Genomic DNA, 22,581 nt, shown 5'->3' with positions numbered 1-22,581 from the left:
CCCATGCTACATACTGTATATCTGCTTTTCCCATCGTTTAACACCTGGAAAGATTCGGTATAGAAAGATTTGCCATTACTCCTGAATCAGCCTGTTTCAATTTGTCATACATTTATATACTTGTAAAATTAAAAGTCCTGGTTTGACTTGAATACCCCTTATATTTAAAAATAGCAAGCGTGATACGCTTTGTACGTTCTATGGGTTGTCTGGCCTAGTCTCAGCCTCAGACGGTCCACCTGTGGGATTAAGGACATCCTTTATCTTTTTCACTTTTTTCTACCCACAACCTTCACCAGCTGATGTCTGACTGTCTCTCCTGGGTCTCTCACACTGGCTGTTTTTATATGTACCAAGTAATCGTTAGTTCCAGAAAAGGTCTTAAATCCATGTTTGACAGCCAACAAAATGGAAAACAGCTGGTCATCAATGAAATGGCCTCTTTCTGTAAAATGTCTTGGCCACGTTTTTATAAAGGAAACTAGGTTTTTCCAGACCTGTTACAGCACTGGATTGCAAGACTAGGTGCAACCTAATGACAAATTTATAGGAATGGGAGCGAGAGAGATTCTGTTCGAATATATATACAATCACTTCCTTCATTACATATTCATCACTTCCTAATCCTTTTGGCTTATAAGACTTTCAAAAGGTTGCAGTCATAAATCAATATCAGAGGGCAAATAGAAAGAGCTATTTTTTCTGTAAACTCATTTCTTGTACTTTCAGCAGCAAAAAATATATTTTTTGTCCATTGCTGGTATTAGTTATGCGGCAATATAATGGTATATAATTGCTGAATTGAACTGTACTTCAAGATTCCTTTTGAAATGTGTATATTTATTTATGAATATGTGTCTATGTGTATATTGTGTGTGTGCATGCACGAGTGTGTTTTTAAGCTTTTCCTCTGAACTCTCGCAGAAGCTTTCCGTTCTGAAGGTCAGCCCTATTAGAGACAGCACTGGGGTGGATCATGAGGTGTAGTAATTACTAGCACTAACAGCATTTACTCTTTTGCTGAACTTGACAGATTAGTGTTACTGTTGCTGCCTGCACTGATGCCTCAGCATCATTACTGTCATCTCATGAACTTCACAGTCCTACTCCTCGGGAGCTCAGTGTGGCTCAATGTGGGCTGAAGAGGGCCAGATAGAGTGGGTTTGGTTGTTTAATATAATTGGGATGATGCACAGCCCCTGGAAGCCACAGTAGCAGCGACTGCATGCACAGTGTTGATGGATCTGTCAAGTGCATCTGCAAAGAGCGTGCATAGGAGGACCACAGCTCTTCTGTCACACTCATACTCATCTCGCACCCTGGTTTTTTGTTTTTGGTTTTTTTGGTTACCTGAAATGCAGAGAGGCTCGAGAGCTAGCGTGCCTAGTGTTTCGGGACAAAAATGAAATCTGGCATTCCTGTTTTTTTATGCAAATGTGAACAAATTTGGTACATGCAACAAAAAAAGAAAGAGACTATTTGGACGTTAGATGTGTGCGAAAGACAAAAGAATTTGATGTAGGTGTAGATGTGTGCGAAAGGGAGCTGAGAAATTCAGGTTAAAAATGACTTATTCTCAGAATGTGCCGTGTGAATATTCATAGACGCGTAAATATGCAAATGTGAACCGCAGGAGCAGTAGACTTTTCAGAGCACTGTATATATTTTAGAAATTCTCATCCAGAAATAACAAACATGCAGCCCCCCGTACACCCAAATCACTGTCTGTGCCACAAACTAGCTTTATTATGGTAATTGAGCCGGATTATAATATTCATAGGCAGAGCAATTATGTTACAAAAGTGTATAATCAATGTGTAACCAACTCAGAGACGTGTGAGGGGCATTCGGCTTCAATTTTTCCTTTTTTTCAAAGGAATTCCAGTTAATTACTAGTTAAGTAACACATAATGGTAGTGGACAATTATGACTGGTCACTTTTCCTCTCTAGAAAGTGTTAAAAAACATCTTTGTGGTCACAGCGAGAGCTGTTTTTAAATGCTTGTTTTTGCTATGTTGGCTTGGGTTCAGTTAATAGGAAACGCTCCTATTGAGTGGTATAAACACAGATCGTGATGCTAATCCAGCTGCAATATGCTCTTTCTCCTCTCACCTCTCATCAATCTGGTAATGCATGCAGGTGCAGCCTGCTCCTAGCTAATGCATAGTAAAGAATAATTGCTGGACAAGCACCTATCTGACCCATGCTTTTCTTTTAAAATCTCAACAACCTGCAATTATTCAGCACTCAAGCGGTCAAAAACTATGCCCTGCCCCTCCTTCCACTCGACCACCATTACATGATACTTATCAGATGCCGATAAACACCGCATTTCGGGGTAGTTTGTGAGAGATGTTGGGGTTTTCTTCCCCTTGTAATTACGTTCATAAATGGTGCCACTTTAGCACCCATGCTGGCTGAAATGGCATATTTGGGTCATGGGTGAAGTGCTGTTTATGGATTGTTTAGACACTTTTGCCTGACTTCAGCATGCAGGCACAAGGAGAATGACTGAAATTTACACCTTATGCTTGGGTGTAATCCTTGGGGCTTCTGATGTAGCACTCAGCAACACTCCGGAAGTGCAGAGCATGCCATGTGCAAATACCACTTCGCAACCTCTTCCTCAGTTCCCTCTGCCTCAATCAGGGCTATGAAGAAAAAGCATGTGGCCAAAGATGTCATATTACCACAATGTTTTACAGTTCAGACTGAAATTAGACCCAAGTCAGCTCAAGGACAGGATGCCAACTGTTCTGCACAACAAAATACAAAAAATAAACACATGGTATACCTACCTTTTCCGGTTTGTCTGAATCGTCATTGTGTTTTCGGATTTGTTATTTTGTTTTTGCATTTGTTATTTTGTTTTCGGATTTGTAAGTGTTTTCCAATTTGTTAATTTGTTTCCTGATTTGTTAATGTGTTTTGTACTCCTCGGCCACCGTACACTCTGCTGTGTTTTTTTTTTTCTTACTGAAATTGCTGCCTCCTACTCCTATGTTAATGCTTTTTTATATAACATTGCATTTCAACTGTCAAGTCAAAAACTCATAACGCCATAATTCTGACAAGCCATTAATATGCTATCAGTGTCTTTCAATTGGCAACTTGCAATTATTATAGAATCTGATTCAATCAAATTTTAAATCCAGTGGCCCTATGTAGCACGATTATGATGAGATGTCTGAGATGTCATTTGTGAAAATATCTTATGATAGTGCGTTGATCATGTATGCTTTCGTTCCTTAAACCCGAAGCTGAGGTAAGACCATTCAATGTAAGTTGTCTTAAATTTCTAATTTGTTTAAATAAGGACATATGTAGCTTTGTCCAAATTGCAACTTGCTTTTAACCTCTTGAACTCTCGGATGATGGTCCTTATTTTCATAATTACATACCTTTCCTATTACTGTTCCTGATCATTCATAGCAGTCACTGCATAAAATGCATTAAAATTAATAAGTGAATAATAAGCTTGGCTCCAAAGGATTTGAAATCATTCACAGCTTAAAGTGGCAGGCAAAATAAATATAGTATATTTAATGATTTAATATTTTAATTGTATTCAATTTGACAGAAAATCCATAGAAAGTATCAATAATCAGACCCTGCTATTTTAGTTCTCGTCCCTCTGGACCTTTTGCCAGTAAGTCAGACCATCAAAACATAGCCTTGTTTCCACTCCATTAACTTCTCATGCTAAAAACCTTGCAACGACAGAGTTTTACATGAGAATATATCTTCCATTGTATATTAAGAGTCCATAACTACAATATGGCCTCTGTGTGCTTGATGTTTACCTACATGGCTTTTTATTAATATTCAGATGGCTGGGGTTGCTTTGCACATGCTCAGACTGTTTCCTTTCAAACATCCTTGGAGTCACCTGCACCTCTGAAAAATTCATGCACACGGTGGTTGCGAATGAGGAAAGGGGTGTTGTGAGAAGGGAGGGACAGACCGAAGAAAAATGAAACCTAGAAGTGTGTATATTGGCAGTGAAGTGGCTGAAATAAATTCCATAAACGTCTACAGTGGAAAAAGAATGAAGCTGAACGCACAAAAAATTGACCTCTTGCTTTTCTGTTTTCTGTTTAATTCAATTCAGTCCCTTTTTTTAGCTCACAGAAAACGCTTCATATTTGGGCACTTATATATAAGGAATCATATCTTACAGTCAAATGGGTGTAGTATTATTTTTTTCATAATATTACAATAAAAAGAAATCTATAAAATACTCAAACCTGTTTATAGTCATAGTTTCTACTCATTTTAGCCTATATTTTAAAAACAATAGTATATTTATCAAATGAAGCACAAAAAAACTTGGAATTATAATAAATAAAAAAAAAGACTACAAATGGGTTTTAGTGATTGTTAACTTAAACACATAGATGTAAATGAACAATAGATAAATATGACTACATATTAAATTGCCCCTAATTATTTGGGTGAAAATTATATTATTTATTCTATGGCAATGTCGAACTTTCAACAGATTATAGTTACAGGTCTCATTTACAGAAATGTCCATTGTTAAACTCTTTTAATGCATGTTAAATGGCAACCTATTTGTTATTTTTATTAATAATAGTTTTAGTCTATGTACAGCATCCACTATAAAAGTCTCTGGTCATAAAGTATTACTATAGAAATGATAACATTGATGTACCAAGTGGATTGACGTAAAACTATGATCTGAACGATTGTCAGGCTGCTGTTAGTCAAATTCAGCAGCTCAACAGTTTTGTAAAATAATCAGTTCTACTTTTACTATACTTAGTGCTACAATGAACATAGCAGGTAAACACACATAACGCATCTTTGTCTATCCATCCTATCCCAACATACTGTGGTTGAATTACACATACTAACATGACACACACTGAGATCAAAGATGGCATCCTGGGAATGGATGTAGAGAAGTGTTATGAAATAGAAGGAGCACTGAGAATGTCTTGGGTGTTGATTTGTGAAGCGTATCTTTTTGCTCTTTCATTTTTTTGAGAAAACATTTAACAAATATGTGCTTGTATAAGGCTGATGCAACATTCCTCAGAGTAAAGAGATGGAGGAAAACGAGAAGGCTAAAAAGAAAGACCTTTCCTTAGTTAGTTGTGTGGATAATGGCTGATTCTCCGATGGGTTGGCCATGACTTTGTGCGTAATGGAGAGTGGGGGCTTAAGCTGGCCTGGATGCATCACCACTTCCTTTCGCTCAAATGCTCACATTCCTACTCTTATTCCTTTCCAATGCACTTACCGTTTCTGACACGCAAACCCAAAGCTCGACGTTTCCCCCTGCTGACTGAGCGGCGTAAAATAGCTCCTGCGTTTCCTCCTCCTCTGCAGATGGCATGTCCCTTTCATCTCTCCATGCACAGCTTCTTGATATTCGTTCAAGCCGTGTGCTGGTGGTGAAAATAATTACATTTATGTGCTTTTATGCAAAAGTTATTAACGTGGAAGTACACGCACAAACAATACAGGCCACAAATCAGATGTTCATTAGCATTGGCGGCGAGCATTGACGCAAAATAATTACTCATTCACACAGCTGGTGCAACGGGCTCACTGTATCATATATAAATTTGAATGAAAATGGAGTGGATGTCATATATTCTGACTATGATGTGGTGGAGGGCAATTAAGTTTAGCATGCTGGCAGCTCTGGCGCAACCTCACTATAACACACACACAAATTCCACTTTTCTATTCTTTCTGCTCTGCAGTTCCTGCCTGCATACATTTCAGTAGGGAGTGGCAGTGTGGATGTTTTTTTGTAACAATAGAATGCATTAAATGATTCCAAGCATCATATACATTATTTATTCTTGTCCTGGGATCAGCACAGGGGATTGAATGCATTAGGTGTAAATGTTGCAATCATCTGATTTTGCTTGTGGCAGTTTGTAATTTTGTAATCCAATGGTCCAAGTATCTGTGAGATTAAGTAATTACTTTGCTTTTTTATGCCTTAAAATAGTTGCACAAAATAGGAAGTAATTAATTAAAGAGCTCATTGTATCAATTTTTTTGGCGGGGACATTGGAATGAATGCTTTGTGATCACAAATTTAATTATAGATACCATTTTAGATGGAGCATCCCATAGGCACATTTGAGAAAAAAAAAGTGTAATTGTGCCATTCTTTGTGTGTGTGTGTGTGTGTGTGTGTGTGTGTGTGTGTGTGTGTGTGTGTGTGTGTGTTTGAGGAAAGAGGATAAGACTGTATAGTCCAGTTTAGTCAAACTATCTACAGTACAAACACTCCAGAAGTAAAAAAACTTTTTAGAAATTGTGCTTGACTCTATAGATGGTCTGATAAATGTGAACAAACATAAACCAAACTGACAAATTGTTTTAAATCAGATAATAACCTGCTTGACAGTGACATGTTTGATATCTATAATATGTCAATGGCAGCTAGTAGATGTATTTTTGACTGTTAAGTGTCTACATTTTTTTGTCTGAATATAAAAATGTTTTGGCTCAAAATGTGGTGCTTTGCTTTTCCCTTGGGTGTATGTCTATGTTTAAAAGAGAGGCAGGAAAAGAATTCCAGAGTGTGTACTCAACATGCATGCTAAAATTTCTTTCTCTGTGTTGGACCTCTTCTGATTTCGCAGGTGTGCAGCCATGGAACGAGCGCTCTTGTGCCTGTCTCTGCTGGTGCTGCCCATTGCCGCTATGCTGTGCCCAAAGCGTTGCACCTGTCAGAATCTCCTCCCCTCCTACACAGTTTTGTGTGCCAAGACAGGCCTGCTCTTCGTGCCACCCAACATCGACCGGCAGACAGCTGAACTTCGGCTCATGGACAACTTCATCACAACACTCCGGCACCGTGACTTCGCCAACATGAGCAGTCTCATCCATCTGACTCTGTCTCGCAACACCATCAGCCTCATCCTGCCCTATGCCTTTTCCGACCTGCAGGAGCTCCATGCGCTGCACCTCGATGCCAACCGGCTCACAGCCCTAGACGACGCTCATCTGCAAGGCCTGGTCAACCTGCGCCACCTAATCCTGGCCAACAACCAGCTGCAACACATTTCCCATGGAGCCTTTCAAGACTTCCTAGAAACATTAGAAGATCTGGATCTGTCCTACAACAACCTGGTAAATGTGCCATGGGATACCATAGCTCTCCTTGTCAGTGTCAATACACTTAGCTTGGATCACAACCTAATCGAGTTTGTGCCGGAGGGCATTTTTTCCAACCTGCACAAGCTAGCCAGGCTGGATATGACCTCCAACAAACTGAAGAAAATTCCTCCAGACCCTCTGTTTCTGCGTATACCGGTTTATGCAAAAACCAAGGGCTCGCCATTAACAGCACTAGTGCTGAGTTTCGGTGGAAACCCGCTGCACTGCAATTGTGAGTTGGTGTGGTTAAGGCGACTGACCCGAGAGGACGATCTTGAGACTTGTGCCTCTCCGAAAGAACTAGCAGGGAAGTACTTCTGGACCATCCGTGAGGAGGAGTTTGTGTGTGAGCCACCCATGATCACACGCCACACTTCTAAGATGTTTGTAATGGAGGGTCAAGAGGTGAGCTTGAGGTGCAGGTCTGTGGGAGACCCTGAACCTACGACACACTGGGTGAGTCCGGACGGCAAGCTGATCGCAAACACGTCTCGAACAACCGCCTTTGAGAACGGCTCTCTGGACATCCTTACAGCCACTGTAAAAGATTCAGGTGTGTTTACCTGTATCGCATCCAATGCGGCTGGAGAGGCCACAGCCCCTGTGGAACTTGTGGTGAACCCCTCGCCACACTACGACCCAAAACTCGAACCAGAACCAGGACCCTCAGACATGCCCACCTCCATCAAGTCAAACAGCAGTGGGGGGCAGACAAGAGTGGAACAGCGGGTCAGTGTGACTGAGTTAACAGCCACATCAGTCACCATCCGCTGGCCTTCACAAAGCCATATCCCTGGGGTTCGCATGTACCAGATCCAGTACAACAGCTCCACGGACGAGATCCTCATTTACAGGTGAGTGTGACTTGCTTTTCTGATTTATTATTACCAGCATCAGTTGGTGATTTTTTATTTTTTTGGAATAGAATCTCTACAGGGGATCATTGTGCAACATTTACTGCATCTGTCAGAGTTCACAGGATCCACAGATCTTTCCTGTCTTAGTCATAATCAGCTAAGCCTAAGGTTTTAGTTTGGTGTCTTACTGAGAAACAGAATATTCCTATGGCTGATTTGTTATGTTTGACATATGTCAGATGAAAGATGTACTTTTCCTTGCAGTTTAACTGGCTGGTGTTGGGAAAAGGAAACCTTTAATGAATGTTATTGCTAGCAGTCATTAATCAAGATAAATGGCATAAGAAAAAGCATAAGCTGAAGAGCTGTTTTGAGTTTGCATTCACAAATTTATTGATTGTAATTTTTTTGAACATTAGCAGCACAAGTAGTCCCTGACTTACGAAGGAAAAATGTTCCAATGACACCATCATAACTTATAACAAATAACAAATATCGAGACCTAGCATATTTAGGAATCTTAAAGAATGGTGTTCAGTATGGGGAAATATGATGTAAATTGTTATTAATTGTATCAAATTAAACTTTCTTTCGGCTTCTCCCATCAGGGGTCACCACAGCGGATCCTCCGCATGTTTGATTTAGCACATGTTTTTACGCTGGATGCCCTTCCTAGCGCAACCCTCCCCAATTTATCCGGGCTTGGGACCGGCACTGAAAGTGGCTGTGGTTGGTTCCCTGACCGGGGATTGAACCCGGGCCGCAGCGGTGAGAGCGCCGCATCCTAACCACTAGACCACCAGGGAACCTAATAATAATAATTGTATCAAATTACAATACATAATTTAGTAAAACAAAGCAATTTACAGTACCATAATGTATAAACTTTATAATATGTATATGTATTGGAGGGTGAAGCACCCTGTATGCTTTGTTTCAGTGTCTGGCATTGCCCATAAAATGAAGAGAGACAAGAGTTAAAATTGGGCTTTATACAGCAAAAACACAAATAAATATGCGTCCTAAACCAAGAGAATTGAACTTTGCAATCTCATTCAGTACATCCTAGCAGCACCCCAATTTGTCATACCGCATATTTGCTGTGACATTTGCCTGCCGCACGAAACCTAAAATATATTTCATTTTGTCGTACCCCTATCTTTATCATAAGAACGCAAAAAAAATTTTGAACCACCGTAACTCAGGGACTACCTGCACATCTAAGAAAACTTCTGGTTTAAACTGAGACTTTGGGATCAGAGGCTGCACAAACCACCCACAGACACAGTTCCACACACAGAATATGGGTTATCGAGTTTTTTTCTCTTTGGTGTGAATTGGTGCAGTCGTGCACATCCAGACGTGACTAGTGGCAGAAAAGTGTAACTGTAGGTAAACTGAATACAAGGGTCTTCCATCCCACTACAACAATCTGTCAGTCATGTGTGTCAGTCAAAGATGTTATGTTACTTGAAGATTTGGCCCACACAGTTTTGTGCAGAGAAACTGTTTTTGAGGATCACAGGAACAGCTTTGCTGAGAGTGATGAGTGGCACAGTCGATTTCATTTACCCAGTGCAATTTTTGTTGTCAGCAACTCACCTCACTTTTGGAGAGGCCAACAAAATACAGCAATATTATTTTTTCCATTTTAACCATGCTTGACTATTTGGGATTTTTTTTTCTGTGTAAGCATGTGTGTGTGGGTGTATGTGTGCATATGCTCAAAAATTTTGATTGTGTAGGATTTATCAAAAGCCATTTTGTACAGCTCTACATACGCATATACGATAAAATAAACTAATTCTAGCGTGTATTGGCAGAAACCTGTTCTGCATACTCCACATATTCATACTGATGAATAAAACCCAATTATTTGTTTTAAAAAGACCCAATAAAAATGTAAATGTGCATTTTTTTTATCTAACTTCAGTGGGTTGGCAGGTTTAAATTTTACACAGAGACATTGGAAAATAAGTCTAATGTAACAATAGATCTTAAGATCTGGTTATCTATATTAAATCCATTGTAAAGATAAAATTTCCAGGTATGTATAGGGGCAAAGGCATATCCTTCATGCCTCAAGGATTTGTACCATGTCTTCTTCTTCTTCTAATTTCGGCTTCTCCCATTAGGGGTCGCCACAGCGGATCATCCGTCTCCATACCACCCTGTCCTCTACATCTGCCTCTTTCACACCAACTACCTGAATGTCTTCCCTCACTACATCCATAAACCTCCTCCTTGGCCTTCCTTTTTTTTCCTCCTTCCTGGTGGCTCCGTTCTCAGCATTCTTCTACCAATATAACTCATGTCCCTCCTCTGCATGTCCAAACCATCTCAATCTCGCTTCCCTGACCTTGTCACCAAAACATCCTACATAGGCTGTCCCTCTAATAAACTCATTCCTAATCTTGTCCACCCTCGTCACTCCCAACGAAAACCTCAACATCTTCAGCTCTGCTACCTCCAGCTCCGCCTCCTGCCTTTTACTCAATGCCACTGTCTCTAAACCATACAACATCGCAGGTCTCACCACAGTCCTATAAACTTTCCCTTTCATTCTTGCAGATACCCTTCTATCACAAGGATTTGTACCATGTAATATGGTAAAATTGTTTAGTAATGTTTAATGGTTTACGGGTTGATAAACAGACAAAGTACTACAATCACTGCATACAGCAGGACATGCATTATGCCAATAAATGTGCTCTAATGGTTCACCATATTGGTAAATTTTCATTTGGATGGTGCATTTAGCCTATTATTCTTTTCCAGTGTAGATCATAGCTCATCAAACTGTAATGACTTTTCTTCAGAAATAGCTTTCTAAAGTTGAGATTCTTCTATTCCATTAATAAATTGATTCTCCATTTAGCTGGCGGGAGAATAGGCCCGTTGTTGGCTTTCTGCTGCTTTTTCTCCTCTATTTAGTTTAGACAGAACCATCAGAATCGATGCAAATGACCTTAAACGAAGGCCGACTGCACGGCGACACAACAATATGATGAAAGAGCATTTGCTATGGCGTGATCCAGCAGACAGGATGCTAAATAAGAATAGAAGGAGCATTCCCTGTGGAAATATGAAATCTGTGTTTGTATGAGGACAATCATGAAGCATGATGAGTCTCATCATTTACATACAGATGAAAGGACGAACACGTTAAAAGCTACTACGGCCTGATAGAATTTGCACATGACAACAGAATAAAGAATGACCTCAATACCAAACTACAGTGCTGTTCAAGGCTCTTCTTCTTTAAAACCAAAAGTTTTCCAAATCTCATTTGCTGTGTGCAGCTCATTATACTTTGAACTACACACAGAGTAAAGAAATAAAAACACAAGCTCTAAATTAACTGTTTATCCTCAACAGTTACAACCAGTCATGTTGTACACTGGCTGAAAAAAAACTTGTGTGCTTTGCTTTCTCAGATACAGAGAAAGTACCAATCGTTTTATCCATCTCTCTGAGCCTTAAGGTCTTTTTCCACCGGATGTTTACAATTAAAAATGCCTTATTTGCTGTGAAAAGTGCAAAAAGTGGCTACACCGATTTCCCTTTCTTAATATTCTGCATCGGTCCTTTCATCACTGTCTCCAGTGATTTCCCATTGAAAGGGTCTGTAAGGGAATAATTAATTTCTGCCACGTCTCCATGGACAGATTAAGAGCATCAAAAGATGCACACCAAAAGCAATTTGTTATTAATTATGCAGAAAAGAAAGGAAGTCTCTTTTTTTATGATGATGATAATGATGATGATGATAGCAAAAAAGAAAAAAGAATTGGTCAAAATCAATTAAATATAAATTGTATGTTAATATTAAACTGTATCCTGGTTGATGCTGAGAGAATAACTGAGGAGGAGATGTGAAATGGTGATGGAGAATGAGTTGAGGAAAATGAGCTTGGGTTTATAAAGTGTGACCTGTTGGAAAAGTGGAAAGTCAAAGCGAGAATGCAGATGCAATGCAAGTCAGAGCTTGAAAATCTGGTTGTGTCAGATAGAAGCAAGAGAGGAGAAGATTGCTGAGATTATAGAGGATAAAGTAAGAGCAAGTGGCAAAGTATAATTTAGGTGCCTATAATCCATCAAATCTTTCTCCCATACTGAAAACTGGAAAAGAGATTCCGAGTGATAGTTCCAGCGGGTGTTTGAAGGCAGAGGCAAATGTCAAAGATCCTGCAGGTACATGAGCAATCTGATAGAGTTGTGTGTTGGTGGAGGGTTCGAGCTGTCTGGTTTAAAGTGGAATGGTGCTGGCTTAAATGTGAAGGTGATGAATGACGAATTCGGTGGGAGGGAAGTTAGAGGTGGTGATGATTAGGTGGGCTTGTCAAAAAATGCTACCATCAGTTGTCACCTGTCAACATTTAAGAGCCTCCCACCATTAATTTTTCTCCACCTTCTTCCCCTATGTGCTGTGAACAGGTAATTAAATGGCAAGACTTCCAGGCGTATGATGATAGAACTGCGCATTTCTGACATATACCAAAAGTAGCAGGCTCCACCTGACCCCCTCCAACCTCACTTTTGATGCATTTTGGTGACAGACCAGTGGCAGGCTGAACACCTTGGTGGAGAAAAGAATAACTTACATGTCTATCAAATGCTGTGCTAAAGCGTCCGCAGCCATCAAACTCAGGGTTTAGTGTGTCACCTCATTAGAGTGTGACCTTCCAGAGAACAAGGCGGTTTGAAGAACCTGGGTATATTTAAATTCTGTTCAGTTCAAAATGTGCAATCCCCCCAAATAGGAATAATGTGTAGCTCTACCAAAGGGGCTGGGCATTCTGGGGAAGTAGTAATGCAGGAAACAGGAAAGATCTTAAAACAGTTTTTATAAATTGCTTATATAATGTCTCTTGTGGAAACCATGAAATGTTCATACCGACCTAAAAAATGTTAATCTGCTGCTGAAATAGTTAAAGGTTTTAGACGTTTTTCTCTTCAGAAACTGAAAAATATACTAAGAAGCATACAGTTTTTCAACTTGTCACAAAGTGATTGAGAAAATCAAGTCAATATAAGGGAACTGTCTGAAAGATTGCGAATGTAAAATTGGGGAAAAGTGGGCAGGACTTTCAGAGGCTGTCAGTTTATACAAGAGTTCAAAACACCTACTCAACTGTCATTCATTCAAAATCCATATGTGAATTGAGGCATCTTCTAGTTTAACTGAACAAGGAACAAAATGAACGCTGCACTTTTGGTGTATTTTGGATATATATATATATATATATATATATATATATATATATATATATATATATATACACACACAATACTTTTATTCATATAGTGTCTATATATATGTGTGTGTGTGTGTGTGTGTGTGTGTGTGTGTGTGTGTGTGTGTGTTTAGAGACACTATGTGTGTTTGTGTGTGTGTGTGTGTGTGTGTGTGTGTGTGTGTGTGTGTGGGTTTATAGACACTATATGAACAAAAGTATTGCGACACCTGACCTTTCCTGCCATATATGGTTATTCTCCAAACAGTTACCACAAAGCTGGAGGCAAACATTGGAACTTAGAAACCCAAATAAATTCCAGCATGGAAATGCCCCTGTGCAGAAAGCGAGCTCCATGAAGATATGATTTTCATAGTTTAATGTAAAAGGTCTTGAGTGGCCTGCTATAGAGCTCTGATCTCAACCCTACTGAACACCTTTGGGATGAATTGGAACACTGACGGCACCCCAGGTCTCCTCACCCTACATCAGTACCTGACTTTACAACCACCCCTGTGGCTGATTAACACAAATGTCCACAAGCACACTCTAGTGTGCTTCAAATCTAGTAGAACCTCTTACCAGAAGAATGGAGAGGATTATAAGAGCAAGTTGGGACTACATGTGGAATGCGATTGCTCAAAAAGCACATGCCATTCTTATGAACAGGTGTCTGCAAACTCTCGCCAGTATAGTGTATACAGTATGCACAACATAATTGGGTACCACATACTGTGTGAATAAAGTCATGATATTTCCCTTTCCCTTTTTATTGACTGTGTGTGATTTCTAAGGGCAACACTCTAAATGTGTCATTACATAAACCATTGTAGTGGGCACTTTAAATGATGATGCATGTCAAATGTGACTGAAAAATGCAATATGCAACCTTGCTTGCTCCAGCCATTGAGTTCTAGTGCCTTCAGTATGCGTGATTACCTTCACTGTCAAATCAAGCCAAGACACACACACACACACACACACATACACAGGGCAAGCAGGTCTTCATCATATCAGGCCAGTACACCAGGTCGAGCGGCTTTGACTCTGATAAATAGAACCGAAGCACTGGTGGTAAAGGCTAGACAGAAACTGTCTCTGTCTCTGAATAATGCATGACTCAGACAGCCTGAGACTAACCTGCTGCAGAGCTCACATTATATTTACATGCAGACATGGTGCACAAAAGGGAGCTATAATGTAGAGGTCAACATTAATTTGAGCAAAAGCTGTAGGGTCAGTTGTTCTAATATGATGGCAGTAGTGTTAACCTTCCCCGTCCTTCACATATCCAAATCTGTAAAATTGTTCTGCTCCCTTTTTTTTGAAGTGGATTCGCTTCAGTAAAAGATAAAGCTTCTAACAACCACCCTAACTAACATGAGTTAGAAGAAAATATGTAGATTAATGGGGGGTGTTTTGGAGATATAGATGAACCAATAGGAAGCCCATAAAAACATAAAGGACATGTGAAACTCATGAACAGCATGAAGAGTAAGAGTGCAGGATCGAACTAGGAACCATGGATCCTTTAATGTTGCCAGCAATTTTTTTTAAATTGATATTAGTTGCATTTTTTAACTGATTGATTGAAGTATGTGCGTGTCTGTGCATATGCTCAGAAATTTTGATTGTGTAGGATTTATCAAAAGCCATTCTGTACAACTCTGCATATGCATAAATGTAAAAAAAACAAAATCTAGCATGTACTGGCAGAAACCTGTTCTACATACTCCACATATTTATACTAATAAATAAATCTCAATCATTTGTTTTAAAAAAGACCCAATAAAAATTAAAAAATGCCATTTTTTTTATCCAACTTCGGTTGGTTCCAGTATTCAGTTTTACACTGAGACTTTTCAACTGTTGCACTGTTATTGCATTCTATCCACAGGTAAATCAAAATTTGCTAAAGAGAAAGGGACAAGGCATCTGCTCTATTCAACCTTGCCCTGTTCAAATGACTACTAAAACAAATCCAGTAAATCGGTGTGAGGTTGCCTTAAGGATCATGAAGTGAAGATCTTTGGTAAAAAAAAGTGTTAATTGGTGCTGTTTAATAACGATGTTTGTGCTTCAGTGCCTTTAGGAAACATGACCCTGGACAATTATGTTGTCTGTAAATTCAGAAAGGCAAGGAGGCATATGTTTTATTGTGTTTGTATTGCTTTAGAGGGAACCCTAAAAGGAATTATTTTATTTATATAAACAGCAGCTTGAGCTACCTTTTGCTAAATTCCCAGAACAGCTATGTTAACTAGTTTGTTCAACACTAAAATCTGATACTCGTTTTTATCCAAGTGTGTATTTTTTGATGGTGTAATTGGTATAATATTCATTTCCTCAAACTTAATTATCTGACTAATGACCTGGTGATGAGGTAATATTTCATAATTCACTTGTATAGCAGATAGCTTATTTGATTGTTTTTACATTTAAATTTGTTTGGCTTTGTTTGGATTCTCTCCATCCCTGTCCTGCCATTGGTCTATTCCTAACTGTATTCTCCGTCCAATCATTGGTTAGCTTGTTTATTGCTTTTCTCTTGTTTCTTTGTCTTGTCGCAAAGTCTAATTTGATTCGCATTGAGCTGCCTGGATTTAACAGTCGCTCATGTTTTCACTCATTGGAATTCATTGGATAATTCATGGATCATCCGTGTTTACTGCTGCCTGCCTGTGATTTTGCATGCCATTATGGGCTAGCCCAATGATTTATGGATAAACAACACGTTGAATATATGCGTCCTTTCTATAAAAATGTGTTGCGGGAACATCATTTGCATGAACTTGATTGCATCACTCATTACCTCCTCTTTCACTCCAGACACAATTGCTTTGCTTTGCTACAAATCTGTTGGTTACTAGATGTCTTTTTGTTCTATACAGGAGCGCATAGGGAGAAGACAGAACTTTTCCCTTTATATGGATTACTGCAGTACCAAATTACCTTTGGGGAAAAAAAAAACATTGCTTTATTCAAAATAACTGTAGTCCTAATGCATTAACAAGACAAAGTGTGAGTAAAATGTGACTTAATATAACTTAAAACTCAGAAATATAACTGTAGTTGGCTAGCCTCTAAGCGTTGATGTCTCTTATTATTGCTATTCATGGTCAAGAAACAGCTGTGCTATTAGGAAAACAGCAGTGTTCTTATTTTCACATTGCAGCATGGCAAATTAGGCATCGACTGGTCAAAACAATGGCATGCTTTGATATGTTTTTTCTTTATCTCATCTCTGCGTTCATTTAGGAAGCCCGATCAATACAGCCGGTGGTACGGAAAGTCCAATAAACCGCGGCAAATGTAATTCAATTGTATTGACTGCTCTGTTTAACTGTTATTATCTTCAAACCCCAATACATCACAGCTTTACATGTAGCTTGCAATAATCAATAACATATTGCAGGTTTGTGCTTTGGTTCTTGTTTTAAAATCCTACTTCCTCCCATTCTTTGATGTTTTATCGTTTCTTTCTTTCAGGATGATTCCAGCCTCATACAAGCTGTTTCAGCTGAGCGACCTGGCCTCTGCACGGGACTACGATCTCTGTGTGTTGGCCGTTTATGATGACGGAGTCACTGCCCTCACGGCCACACGCCTCGTCGGGTGCGTGTCATTCAGCACCGAGAGGGAGTATCACCACTGCCGCTCGCTCCATGACCAGTTCCTGGGCGGCACGATGATCATCGTCATCGGAGGCATCATCGTGGCCTCTGTGCTCGTCTTCATCTTCATCCTGCTAATGAAGTACAAGCTGCACAGCCAGCACTATAAGCAAAAGGCAGAGCACGTCAGCAACGTGTGCTCACAGACCAACGGTGGTCAGCAAGGGTCCACGTCCAACCCTCCACCACCCCGTTCATCCTCTTCCTCCGCTTCGGCAAGTAAACCATCGATTCTTCTTAGTCAGGAGAGGCCCGAGAGTTATGGTGCTCATGAGGGAGGTTATGGGTCACTCAAAGGCACCACAGTGGTGGACTTAAATCCAGAGTATGGCAAGTCCGTCAAAGAAGAAGACTCAGTATCGCAATAACACAGGGTTAAATCCCATCCACCCATCCTCTCCTCCTCCTTCCCATCTTCTGCTTTTTTTTCTGGTGCTGGGGTGTCTCTGCCTTACTGAGGATTTTCTCATGTCCAAGGTAAGATGTGTTTCTGGGTTTTTCTGATATAGTTTGCTAAAGCTTAGCATCAGAACAACACAAGTGTACATCGCCTTAGGATTTCATTTCATTTCTTTGGTAATAGATCAAGGATAGTCCAAACATCTGCTTGCCACTAGTTAGAACAAGCTCTCGTGGTCATATAATCAATAGACATTAGTTATCATGTTTCCTTTTTTTGTGCTTCTCGATAATGCATTAACCAATCTGAATCACCTGAGACTATTTTATTTTTTATAAGAGAAAAATATCTTCAGGACTGCTGGGGAGCTTACAATCAGCAACCTTGGAAAAAGAATAAACTGCACAACATTTTCTTTAAAGTTGGCAAAGAATACACATAGCAGTCAGCAGGCATGCTTAACTATGCTAGCAAACAGTCATGAAAAGACTGGTCTAATAAAGCAACCTGACGCAAAAGCAAGCTACTTGCATGCATTTAAATGATGACACAGCAAGATTCTCTGAAGTTACTTTTTTTAAGACGTGCACGATAGAAAGATTATCTTTAAAGACAGCGAGAGCAAATTCGTATTGATAAGTTTATCGCGCAGAGCAGTTACCCGTTTTGTCGAGGTAATCGAAGAACATTTGGCTTCTTCGCTGAACAAGACAATTGGGAACTTCAAGTGCTGTTAAATTGTATTGGCTGAAAGTAGTGATGCTTGAAGGAAAAAAAAAGATGCGATCAGCTGCAGATCTCATTAAACATTAAGCATTCTGGGCGAGTGTACTTCTCTGGGTGGTAACGTTTAACTGGAAAGTGTGTAGTCTGTTTTAAATTTGCATAAGCCAGAGACTATCTGTAGCAGCAGCAGACATGACCTGTTATACCATTTTAAATTTGTATGTTGCCCATGAGCTGGAGATTTCTAATGCTATAGCAAGTTGCTTCTATTGGAAAGGTTTTGGCCATAATTTCGACTTTTGCATGAGCAGCATAGTCAAATAGGAGAGTATTTTTCTTTTTAATCTGCTCACCAAATGAAGTCACCTGCCTCAGGACATGCGCGAATATATATTTATATATTTATATATTTATATATATATATATATATATATATATATATATATATATATATATATATATATATATATATATATAATTTTTCTCCCTTTTAAAGAAAATGAGTCTCAATCAATATTTGTAATAATGAGGGTTCATTATTAATAATACAATAGGAATAGAAAGGAAAAAAGAAGATTGCTAGGCACCTTCACATCCTGGTATATTATGCCTGTGTTATGATTATGCCTGCTGTGGGATAACAAGCAAATTCTTTGCAAAGGGTTAGTAATGTGAGGAAGTATCTGCATGAAGCAGGGGGTGTATTTGAATAAGCTTTACATCACAGCATCACAGTGCCACAAAGAAAACTATGAAAATCCCTCCATTTGAGCTGCTGCTGGTGTTGCTGCTGCTGCTGCTACTACTGCTGCTGCCTCGGCCCCCGCCTACACGTCTAAGTGCTTGTGGGAATAAGCAATCATGATAAAAATCACAAATCTCTCACAGCACATAAACCCATAAAGAGAGCTAGGAAGGCTGGCAAAGAATAAGTTTCCCACTTGGCTTGCCACTCGTTCTCCTGCTGGCTTCTCTGCTCCTTTCTGGGAAACCAATTACCAGTGCCCTGACCACCCTGGAGACATTGGGTTTCTTTTTTTATATATATATATATATATATATATATATATATATATATATATATATATATATATATATATATATATTTTAGTTGTAGCTCTGTTGAATTGACCAGACTATTCTCCTCCACATCTGCACAGTTCAAGTTTGAATGGAGCTATGAGTACGACTGGAAGGTTGGGTTGCTTTTGCTCGTCCTGCACTTTGAGAAAGGATAATGGCTGTTAGCGGTGTCTTTTGACCTTCCGCATACCGCTTTCTGAAGGAGCCAAGTCCATTTAGCATTGGTGCGTTGCCCAGGAGGGCCCTCTGAGGGAATTAGCTTCCACAGAATTGCATCTATGGAGGGCATGGAGGGGATTTAAGACAGCAAAATAGGTGGTTCAGTTATGAAACCATGCTTTCTACTGACAGAAATTAATTCTAGCATGACTGGCAGGTGAAAGATGTCAGGTTCAGTCAGGGTCATGGTCTGAGGGAAGGAGAAATTTCAAAAAGCTGTCCCTGGCTGCTGAAAATCAATGGATGCCTATCTTATTCGCTGAGTGATTTATTATGTGGATAGAGCTAAATAGAGTTTTGAGATTCTTTTGCATTTCACAGGGTTCAGAGGTTTAAATACAGAGCCTTTTATGAATTTGATGTTGCAGTACAAGATTAAAGAAAGATAGCCATCATTGTGTACTACTGCGTGGCTGTCATAAGCTAATTATTTTCATTTATATCCCACACTGACAAAGAGAAGGGAGGGGGGACACTGCAAAAGAACTGCGAGGGAAGTGGAAAAAAGGCGTGAAGGAAGAAAATCAAGCACAGATGATGCAGGAGATAAAAGCGTTTGATAGGGAGGTGAGAATCATACAGTCAGCATTAAAGGAGCAAATCTATCGAGCTGAGGAGATATGAAGACAAATAGGCTGATCTTTAATATAAAGTCCACCATGGGACAAATGTGTAGGGGGTTTAATCACTATTGTTTGTGTGCCGTCTAAAGTGGGCCACAACCTCCACACTGTCTCCCTACCAACAGCGCTTCCCACCCAGAATCCCTCCTGACTGCAGCAGCGCTAAAAATAGCTAACTGAAGAGGGCTTAGCGCTGGCCTGCTGTTGCCTGCAGATAGCTACTGGCATGAAAACCCTTTCTCGACTCTTGCATTGTTAACTCACACTCTGAAATGTATGAATGGCTTCCCCTGTAGTAACTACTGATTGATAATAAGGCTTGAAGCTAATGAAGGTGGTTTAGGGAAAAGTAAGCGTACCATTTCTCATAGGCTTGTTTAGGAGCTGCTTCGTCAGCTATTCCTGCCTGGAGAAGTTGTGAGTGACTGAACTAAAGTTGTATGTAACTGAACAGAAAAGATGCTCCTAGGTTCCTGCCAGACGTTTTGGTAATGTTGATTGCCTTCATATTCATGTGTATATTGTACAAAAATGACAAATGTAAAATGACCAATGAGAGCGCCTCCTAAATGTGGTGTGCATGAAATGTATCCAAAAATGCAGGTCAGCCATCGCACCTCCAACACTCTACAACAGTAGACCTGCAGTAACTCTTCCTCTTTTCATATAGAAGGAAGTCTTTTGTCATAACTGAATTGCTAGTAAAATTCTTCTTGGTTTATGGAGTTGTTGTGAATTGTTTGCTTTTTAAGTCATTCATATGAAACAGCTGATTTTTTTTTTTATTTCATTTGGACATTTGCACAAACTCGGCTCTAGTCTCAGGGTGTTATTTATTTATTTATTTGTTTGTTTGTTTATTTTTAAATGAACTGGATTCTCATGAATACTGCTTGTGTCAATGCTTTTCCGGATGAAATCCAGGTTGATAAAAGAGCTTTTTTAGCATGCTGAAATCACCTTCCATATGCTGCTGCTCATTCGAGGATCTGTTGAGTCATGCGTATTTATGAAGTCTTCAGCAAAACTCTGGACAACTGCAGGGATAAAGGTGGACAGTTAACTGTTGTGGAAAATGTAGCATTATACAGCATTGTACAGTAATTGTGTAAATGTGTGGCCAACTGCATGTCAGAAACACTAATCTATTATGTGATGTCAATAGTAAATAATAGACGATGGCTGATTTTCTAGCTAAATGTGTTCTTTTTCTTAAAACAGCATGCATTTACGACTACCAAAGTCTACATTTCAGAGCTGTCGTACCACAAACTGTGCAATGATTCATGTTGTTTTCAGGAGACAGCTGTCTCTAACACGTTTACTTCTTGTCTTCCTAGGCAAACTCAGTCTAGAGGGAAAATTAAATTGCCTGGGATTGGAGCCAATACACTCCTGGGAGGAGAGGTGGGTGGAAGCCAGTAATTCTTTTCTGTCCCTTATGCAAGCTTCTTAACAAACAATGGATATTAATAGGCCTGTTTGGAGCATATGGGCAACATTTTTGTCCTCCACTAAGGCCATCACTCTTAGAGAAAATAATATGAAAACATGACCATCACTATTGGACTGGACAAGTGGACACTTCACTAATGGAATCTGCCGCTACTCTTTTACAAACCTGTGGAAAAATAAATGAACGCCTTGATTCATTCATGATATTCAGTCACCATAGGATGTCCTGGCTGCAGATAATGCAGAGTCAAAGGAATGTCCGGAAATATTTCATATTTCCGAACAGAATGTGATGTTCCGATTTGCTGCATAACGCTCCATGGAAATCCAATATTCACACAGGCCATTGGAGTACAGACACACTGATAGCAAGAATCCATTTTAGTGTACTTTTGGGGCACTTTATGATCATTCACTCTCTATCCACACTGACTTTTTTCCATTTTGAAAGGAACTGGACATTGGACATTTATTCAACTGGTAAACAGGCATGGTTATACATGTGTATCGGAGATTGGTTTAAAAAAAAAAAAAGAAAAGAAAGAAAAGACGTCACCAGAGTTTTCTTAGTCACCATGCACTGATGCATTTATATTTCACATATATCGGAAAGGAACAAACGTTTTAAAAGCCCAGACACTGACCTTGCTAGACATTTAAGACCATGTCTAATACAAAACAGGCCTCTTTGAAAGGTTGCCTGAAATAAATACTGTTTTTTTTTTTTTTTCCTCCAGTTAACTGTGTATGTATTTGTATGTGAGGTAAACCTTCAACCATCTCTGATTTGAATTACACGTGAAAATAATAAAGTCCTCGGATGGAATTTTATGCTTTCATAGATACTACATGTGGATTTATAAAGAAATAAAAGTATTTTTCTTCTAAATGTGTGAACAGTTCTTTTCTCTTGTCTCTCTTCACAAATAAAAAGTTCATTCTTATTTTTTTTTTTTTTTGACAAGTAATCAGAGGTGGAAAGAATGAAATGATAATGAGGTGGAAAGTACAGTACAGAACCGTGATGAAATGTACTCAATTATTAAAAACGTACATCATGATAAGCTATATTTATGACATATTTAAAAGTGTTAGATGTTTTAGCATTTATGCCAATTAGAATAAAAAAAAAAACACTTCTACATAATTCCTTATAA

The 22,581-nt window shown here is 39.3% G+C and overlaps 1 protein-coding gene across 1 annotated transcript in view; it reads left to right on the top strand.

Annotated features, from left to right (window-relative positions):
• Positions 1-22,313, top strand: part of si:cabz01090165.1 (uncharacterized protein LOC100333421 homolog) — a 172,585-nt gene extending 150,272 nt beyond the window's left edge. The window contains exons 3-5 of the mRNA XM_046865363.1: positions 6,634-8,004; positions 16,734-17,395; positions 21,310-22,313. Of these exons, the coding sequence (XP_046721319.1) occupies positions 6,644-8,004; positions 16,734-17,286 (1,914 nt within the window). The 5' untranslated portion in view covers positions 6,634-6,643 and the 3' untranslated portion in view covers positions 17,287-17,395; positions 21,310-22,313. The remainder of the gene's footprint in view (positions 1-6,633; positions 8,005-16,733; positions 17,396-21,309) is intronic.
• The last annotated feature ends 268 nt before the right edge of the window (positions 22,314-22,581 follow it).

This window comes from Silurus meridionalis, chromosome 13, assembly GCF_014805685.1.
Source record: "Silurus meridionalis isolate SWU-2019-XX chromosome 13, ASM1480568v1, whole genome shotgun sequence".
NCBI lineage: Eukaryota > Metazoa > Chordata > Actinopteri > Siluriformes > Siluridae > Silurus > Silurus meridionalis.
The sequence above is the reverse complement of the archived record's forward strand: the minus strand, read 5'-3'. Positions and strand labels throughout refer to the sequence as shown.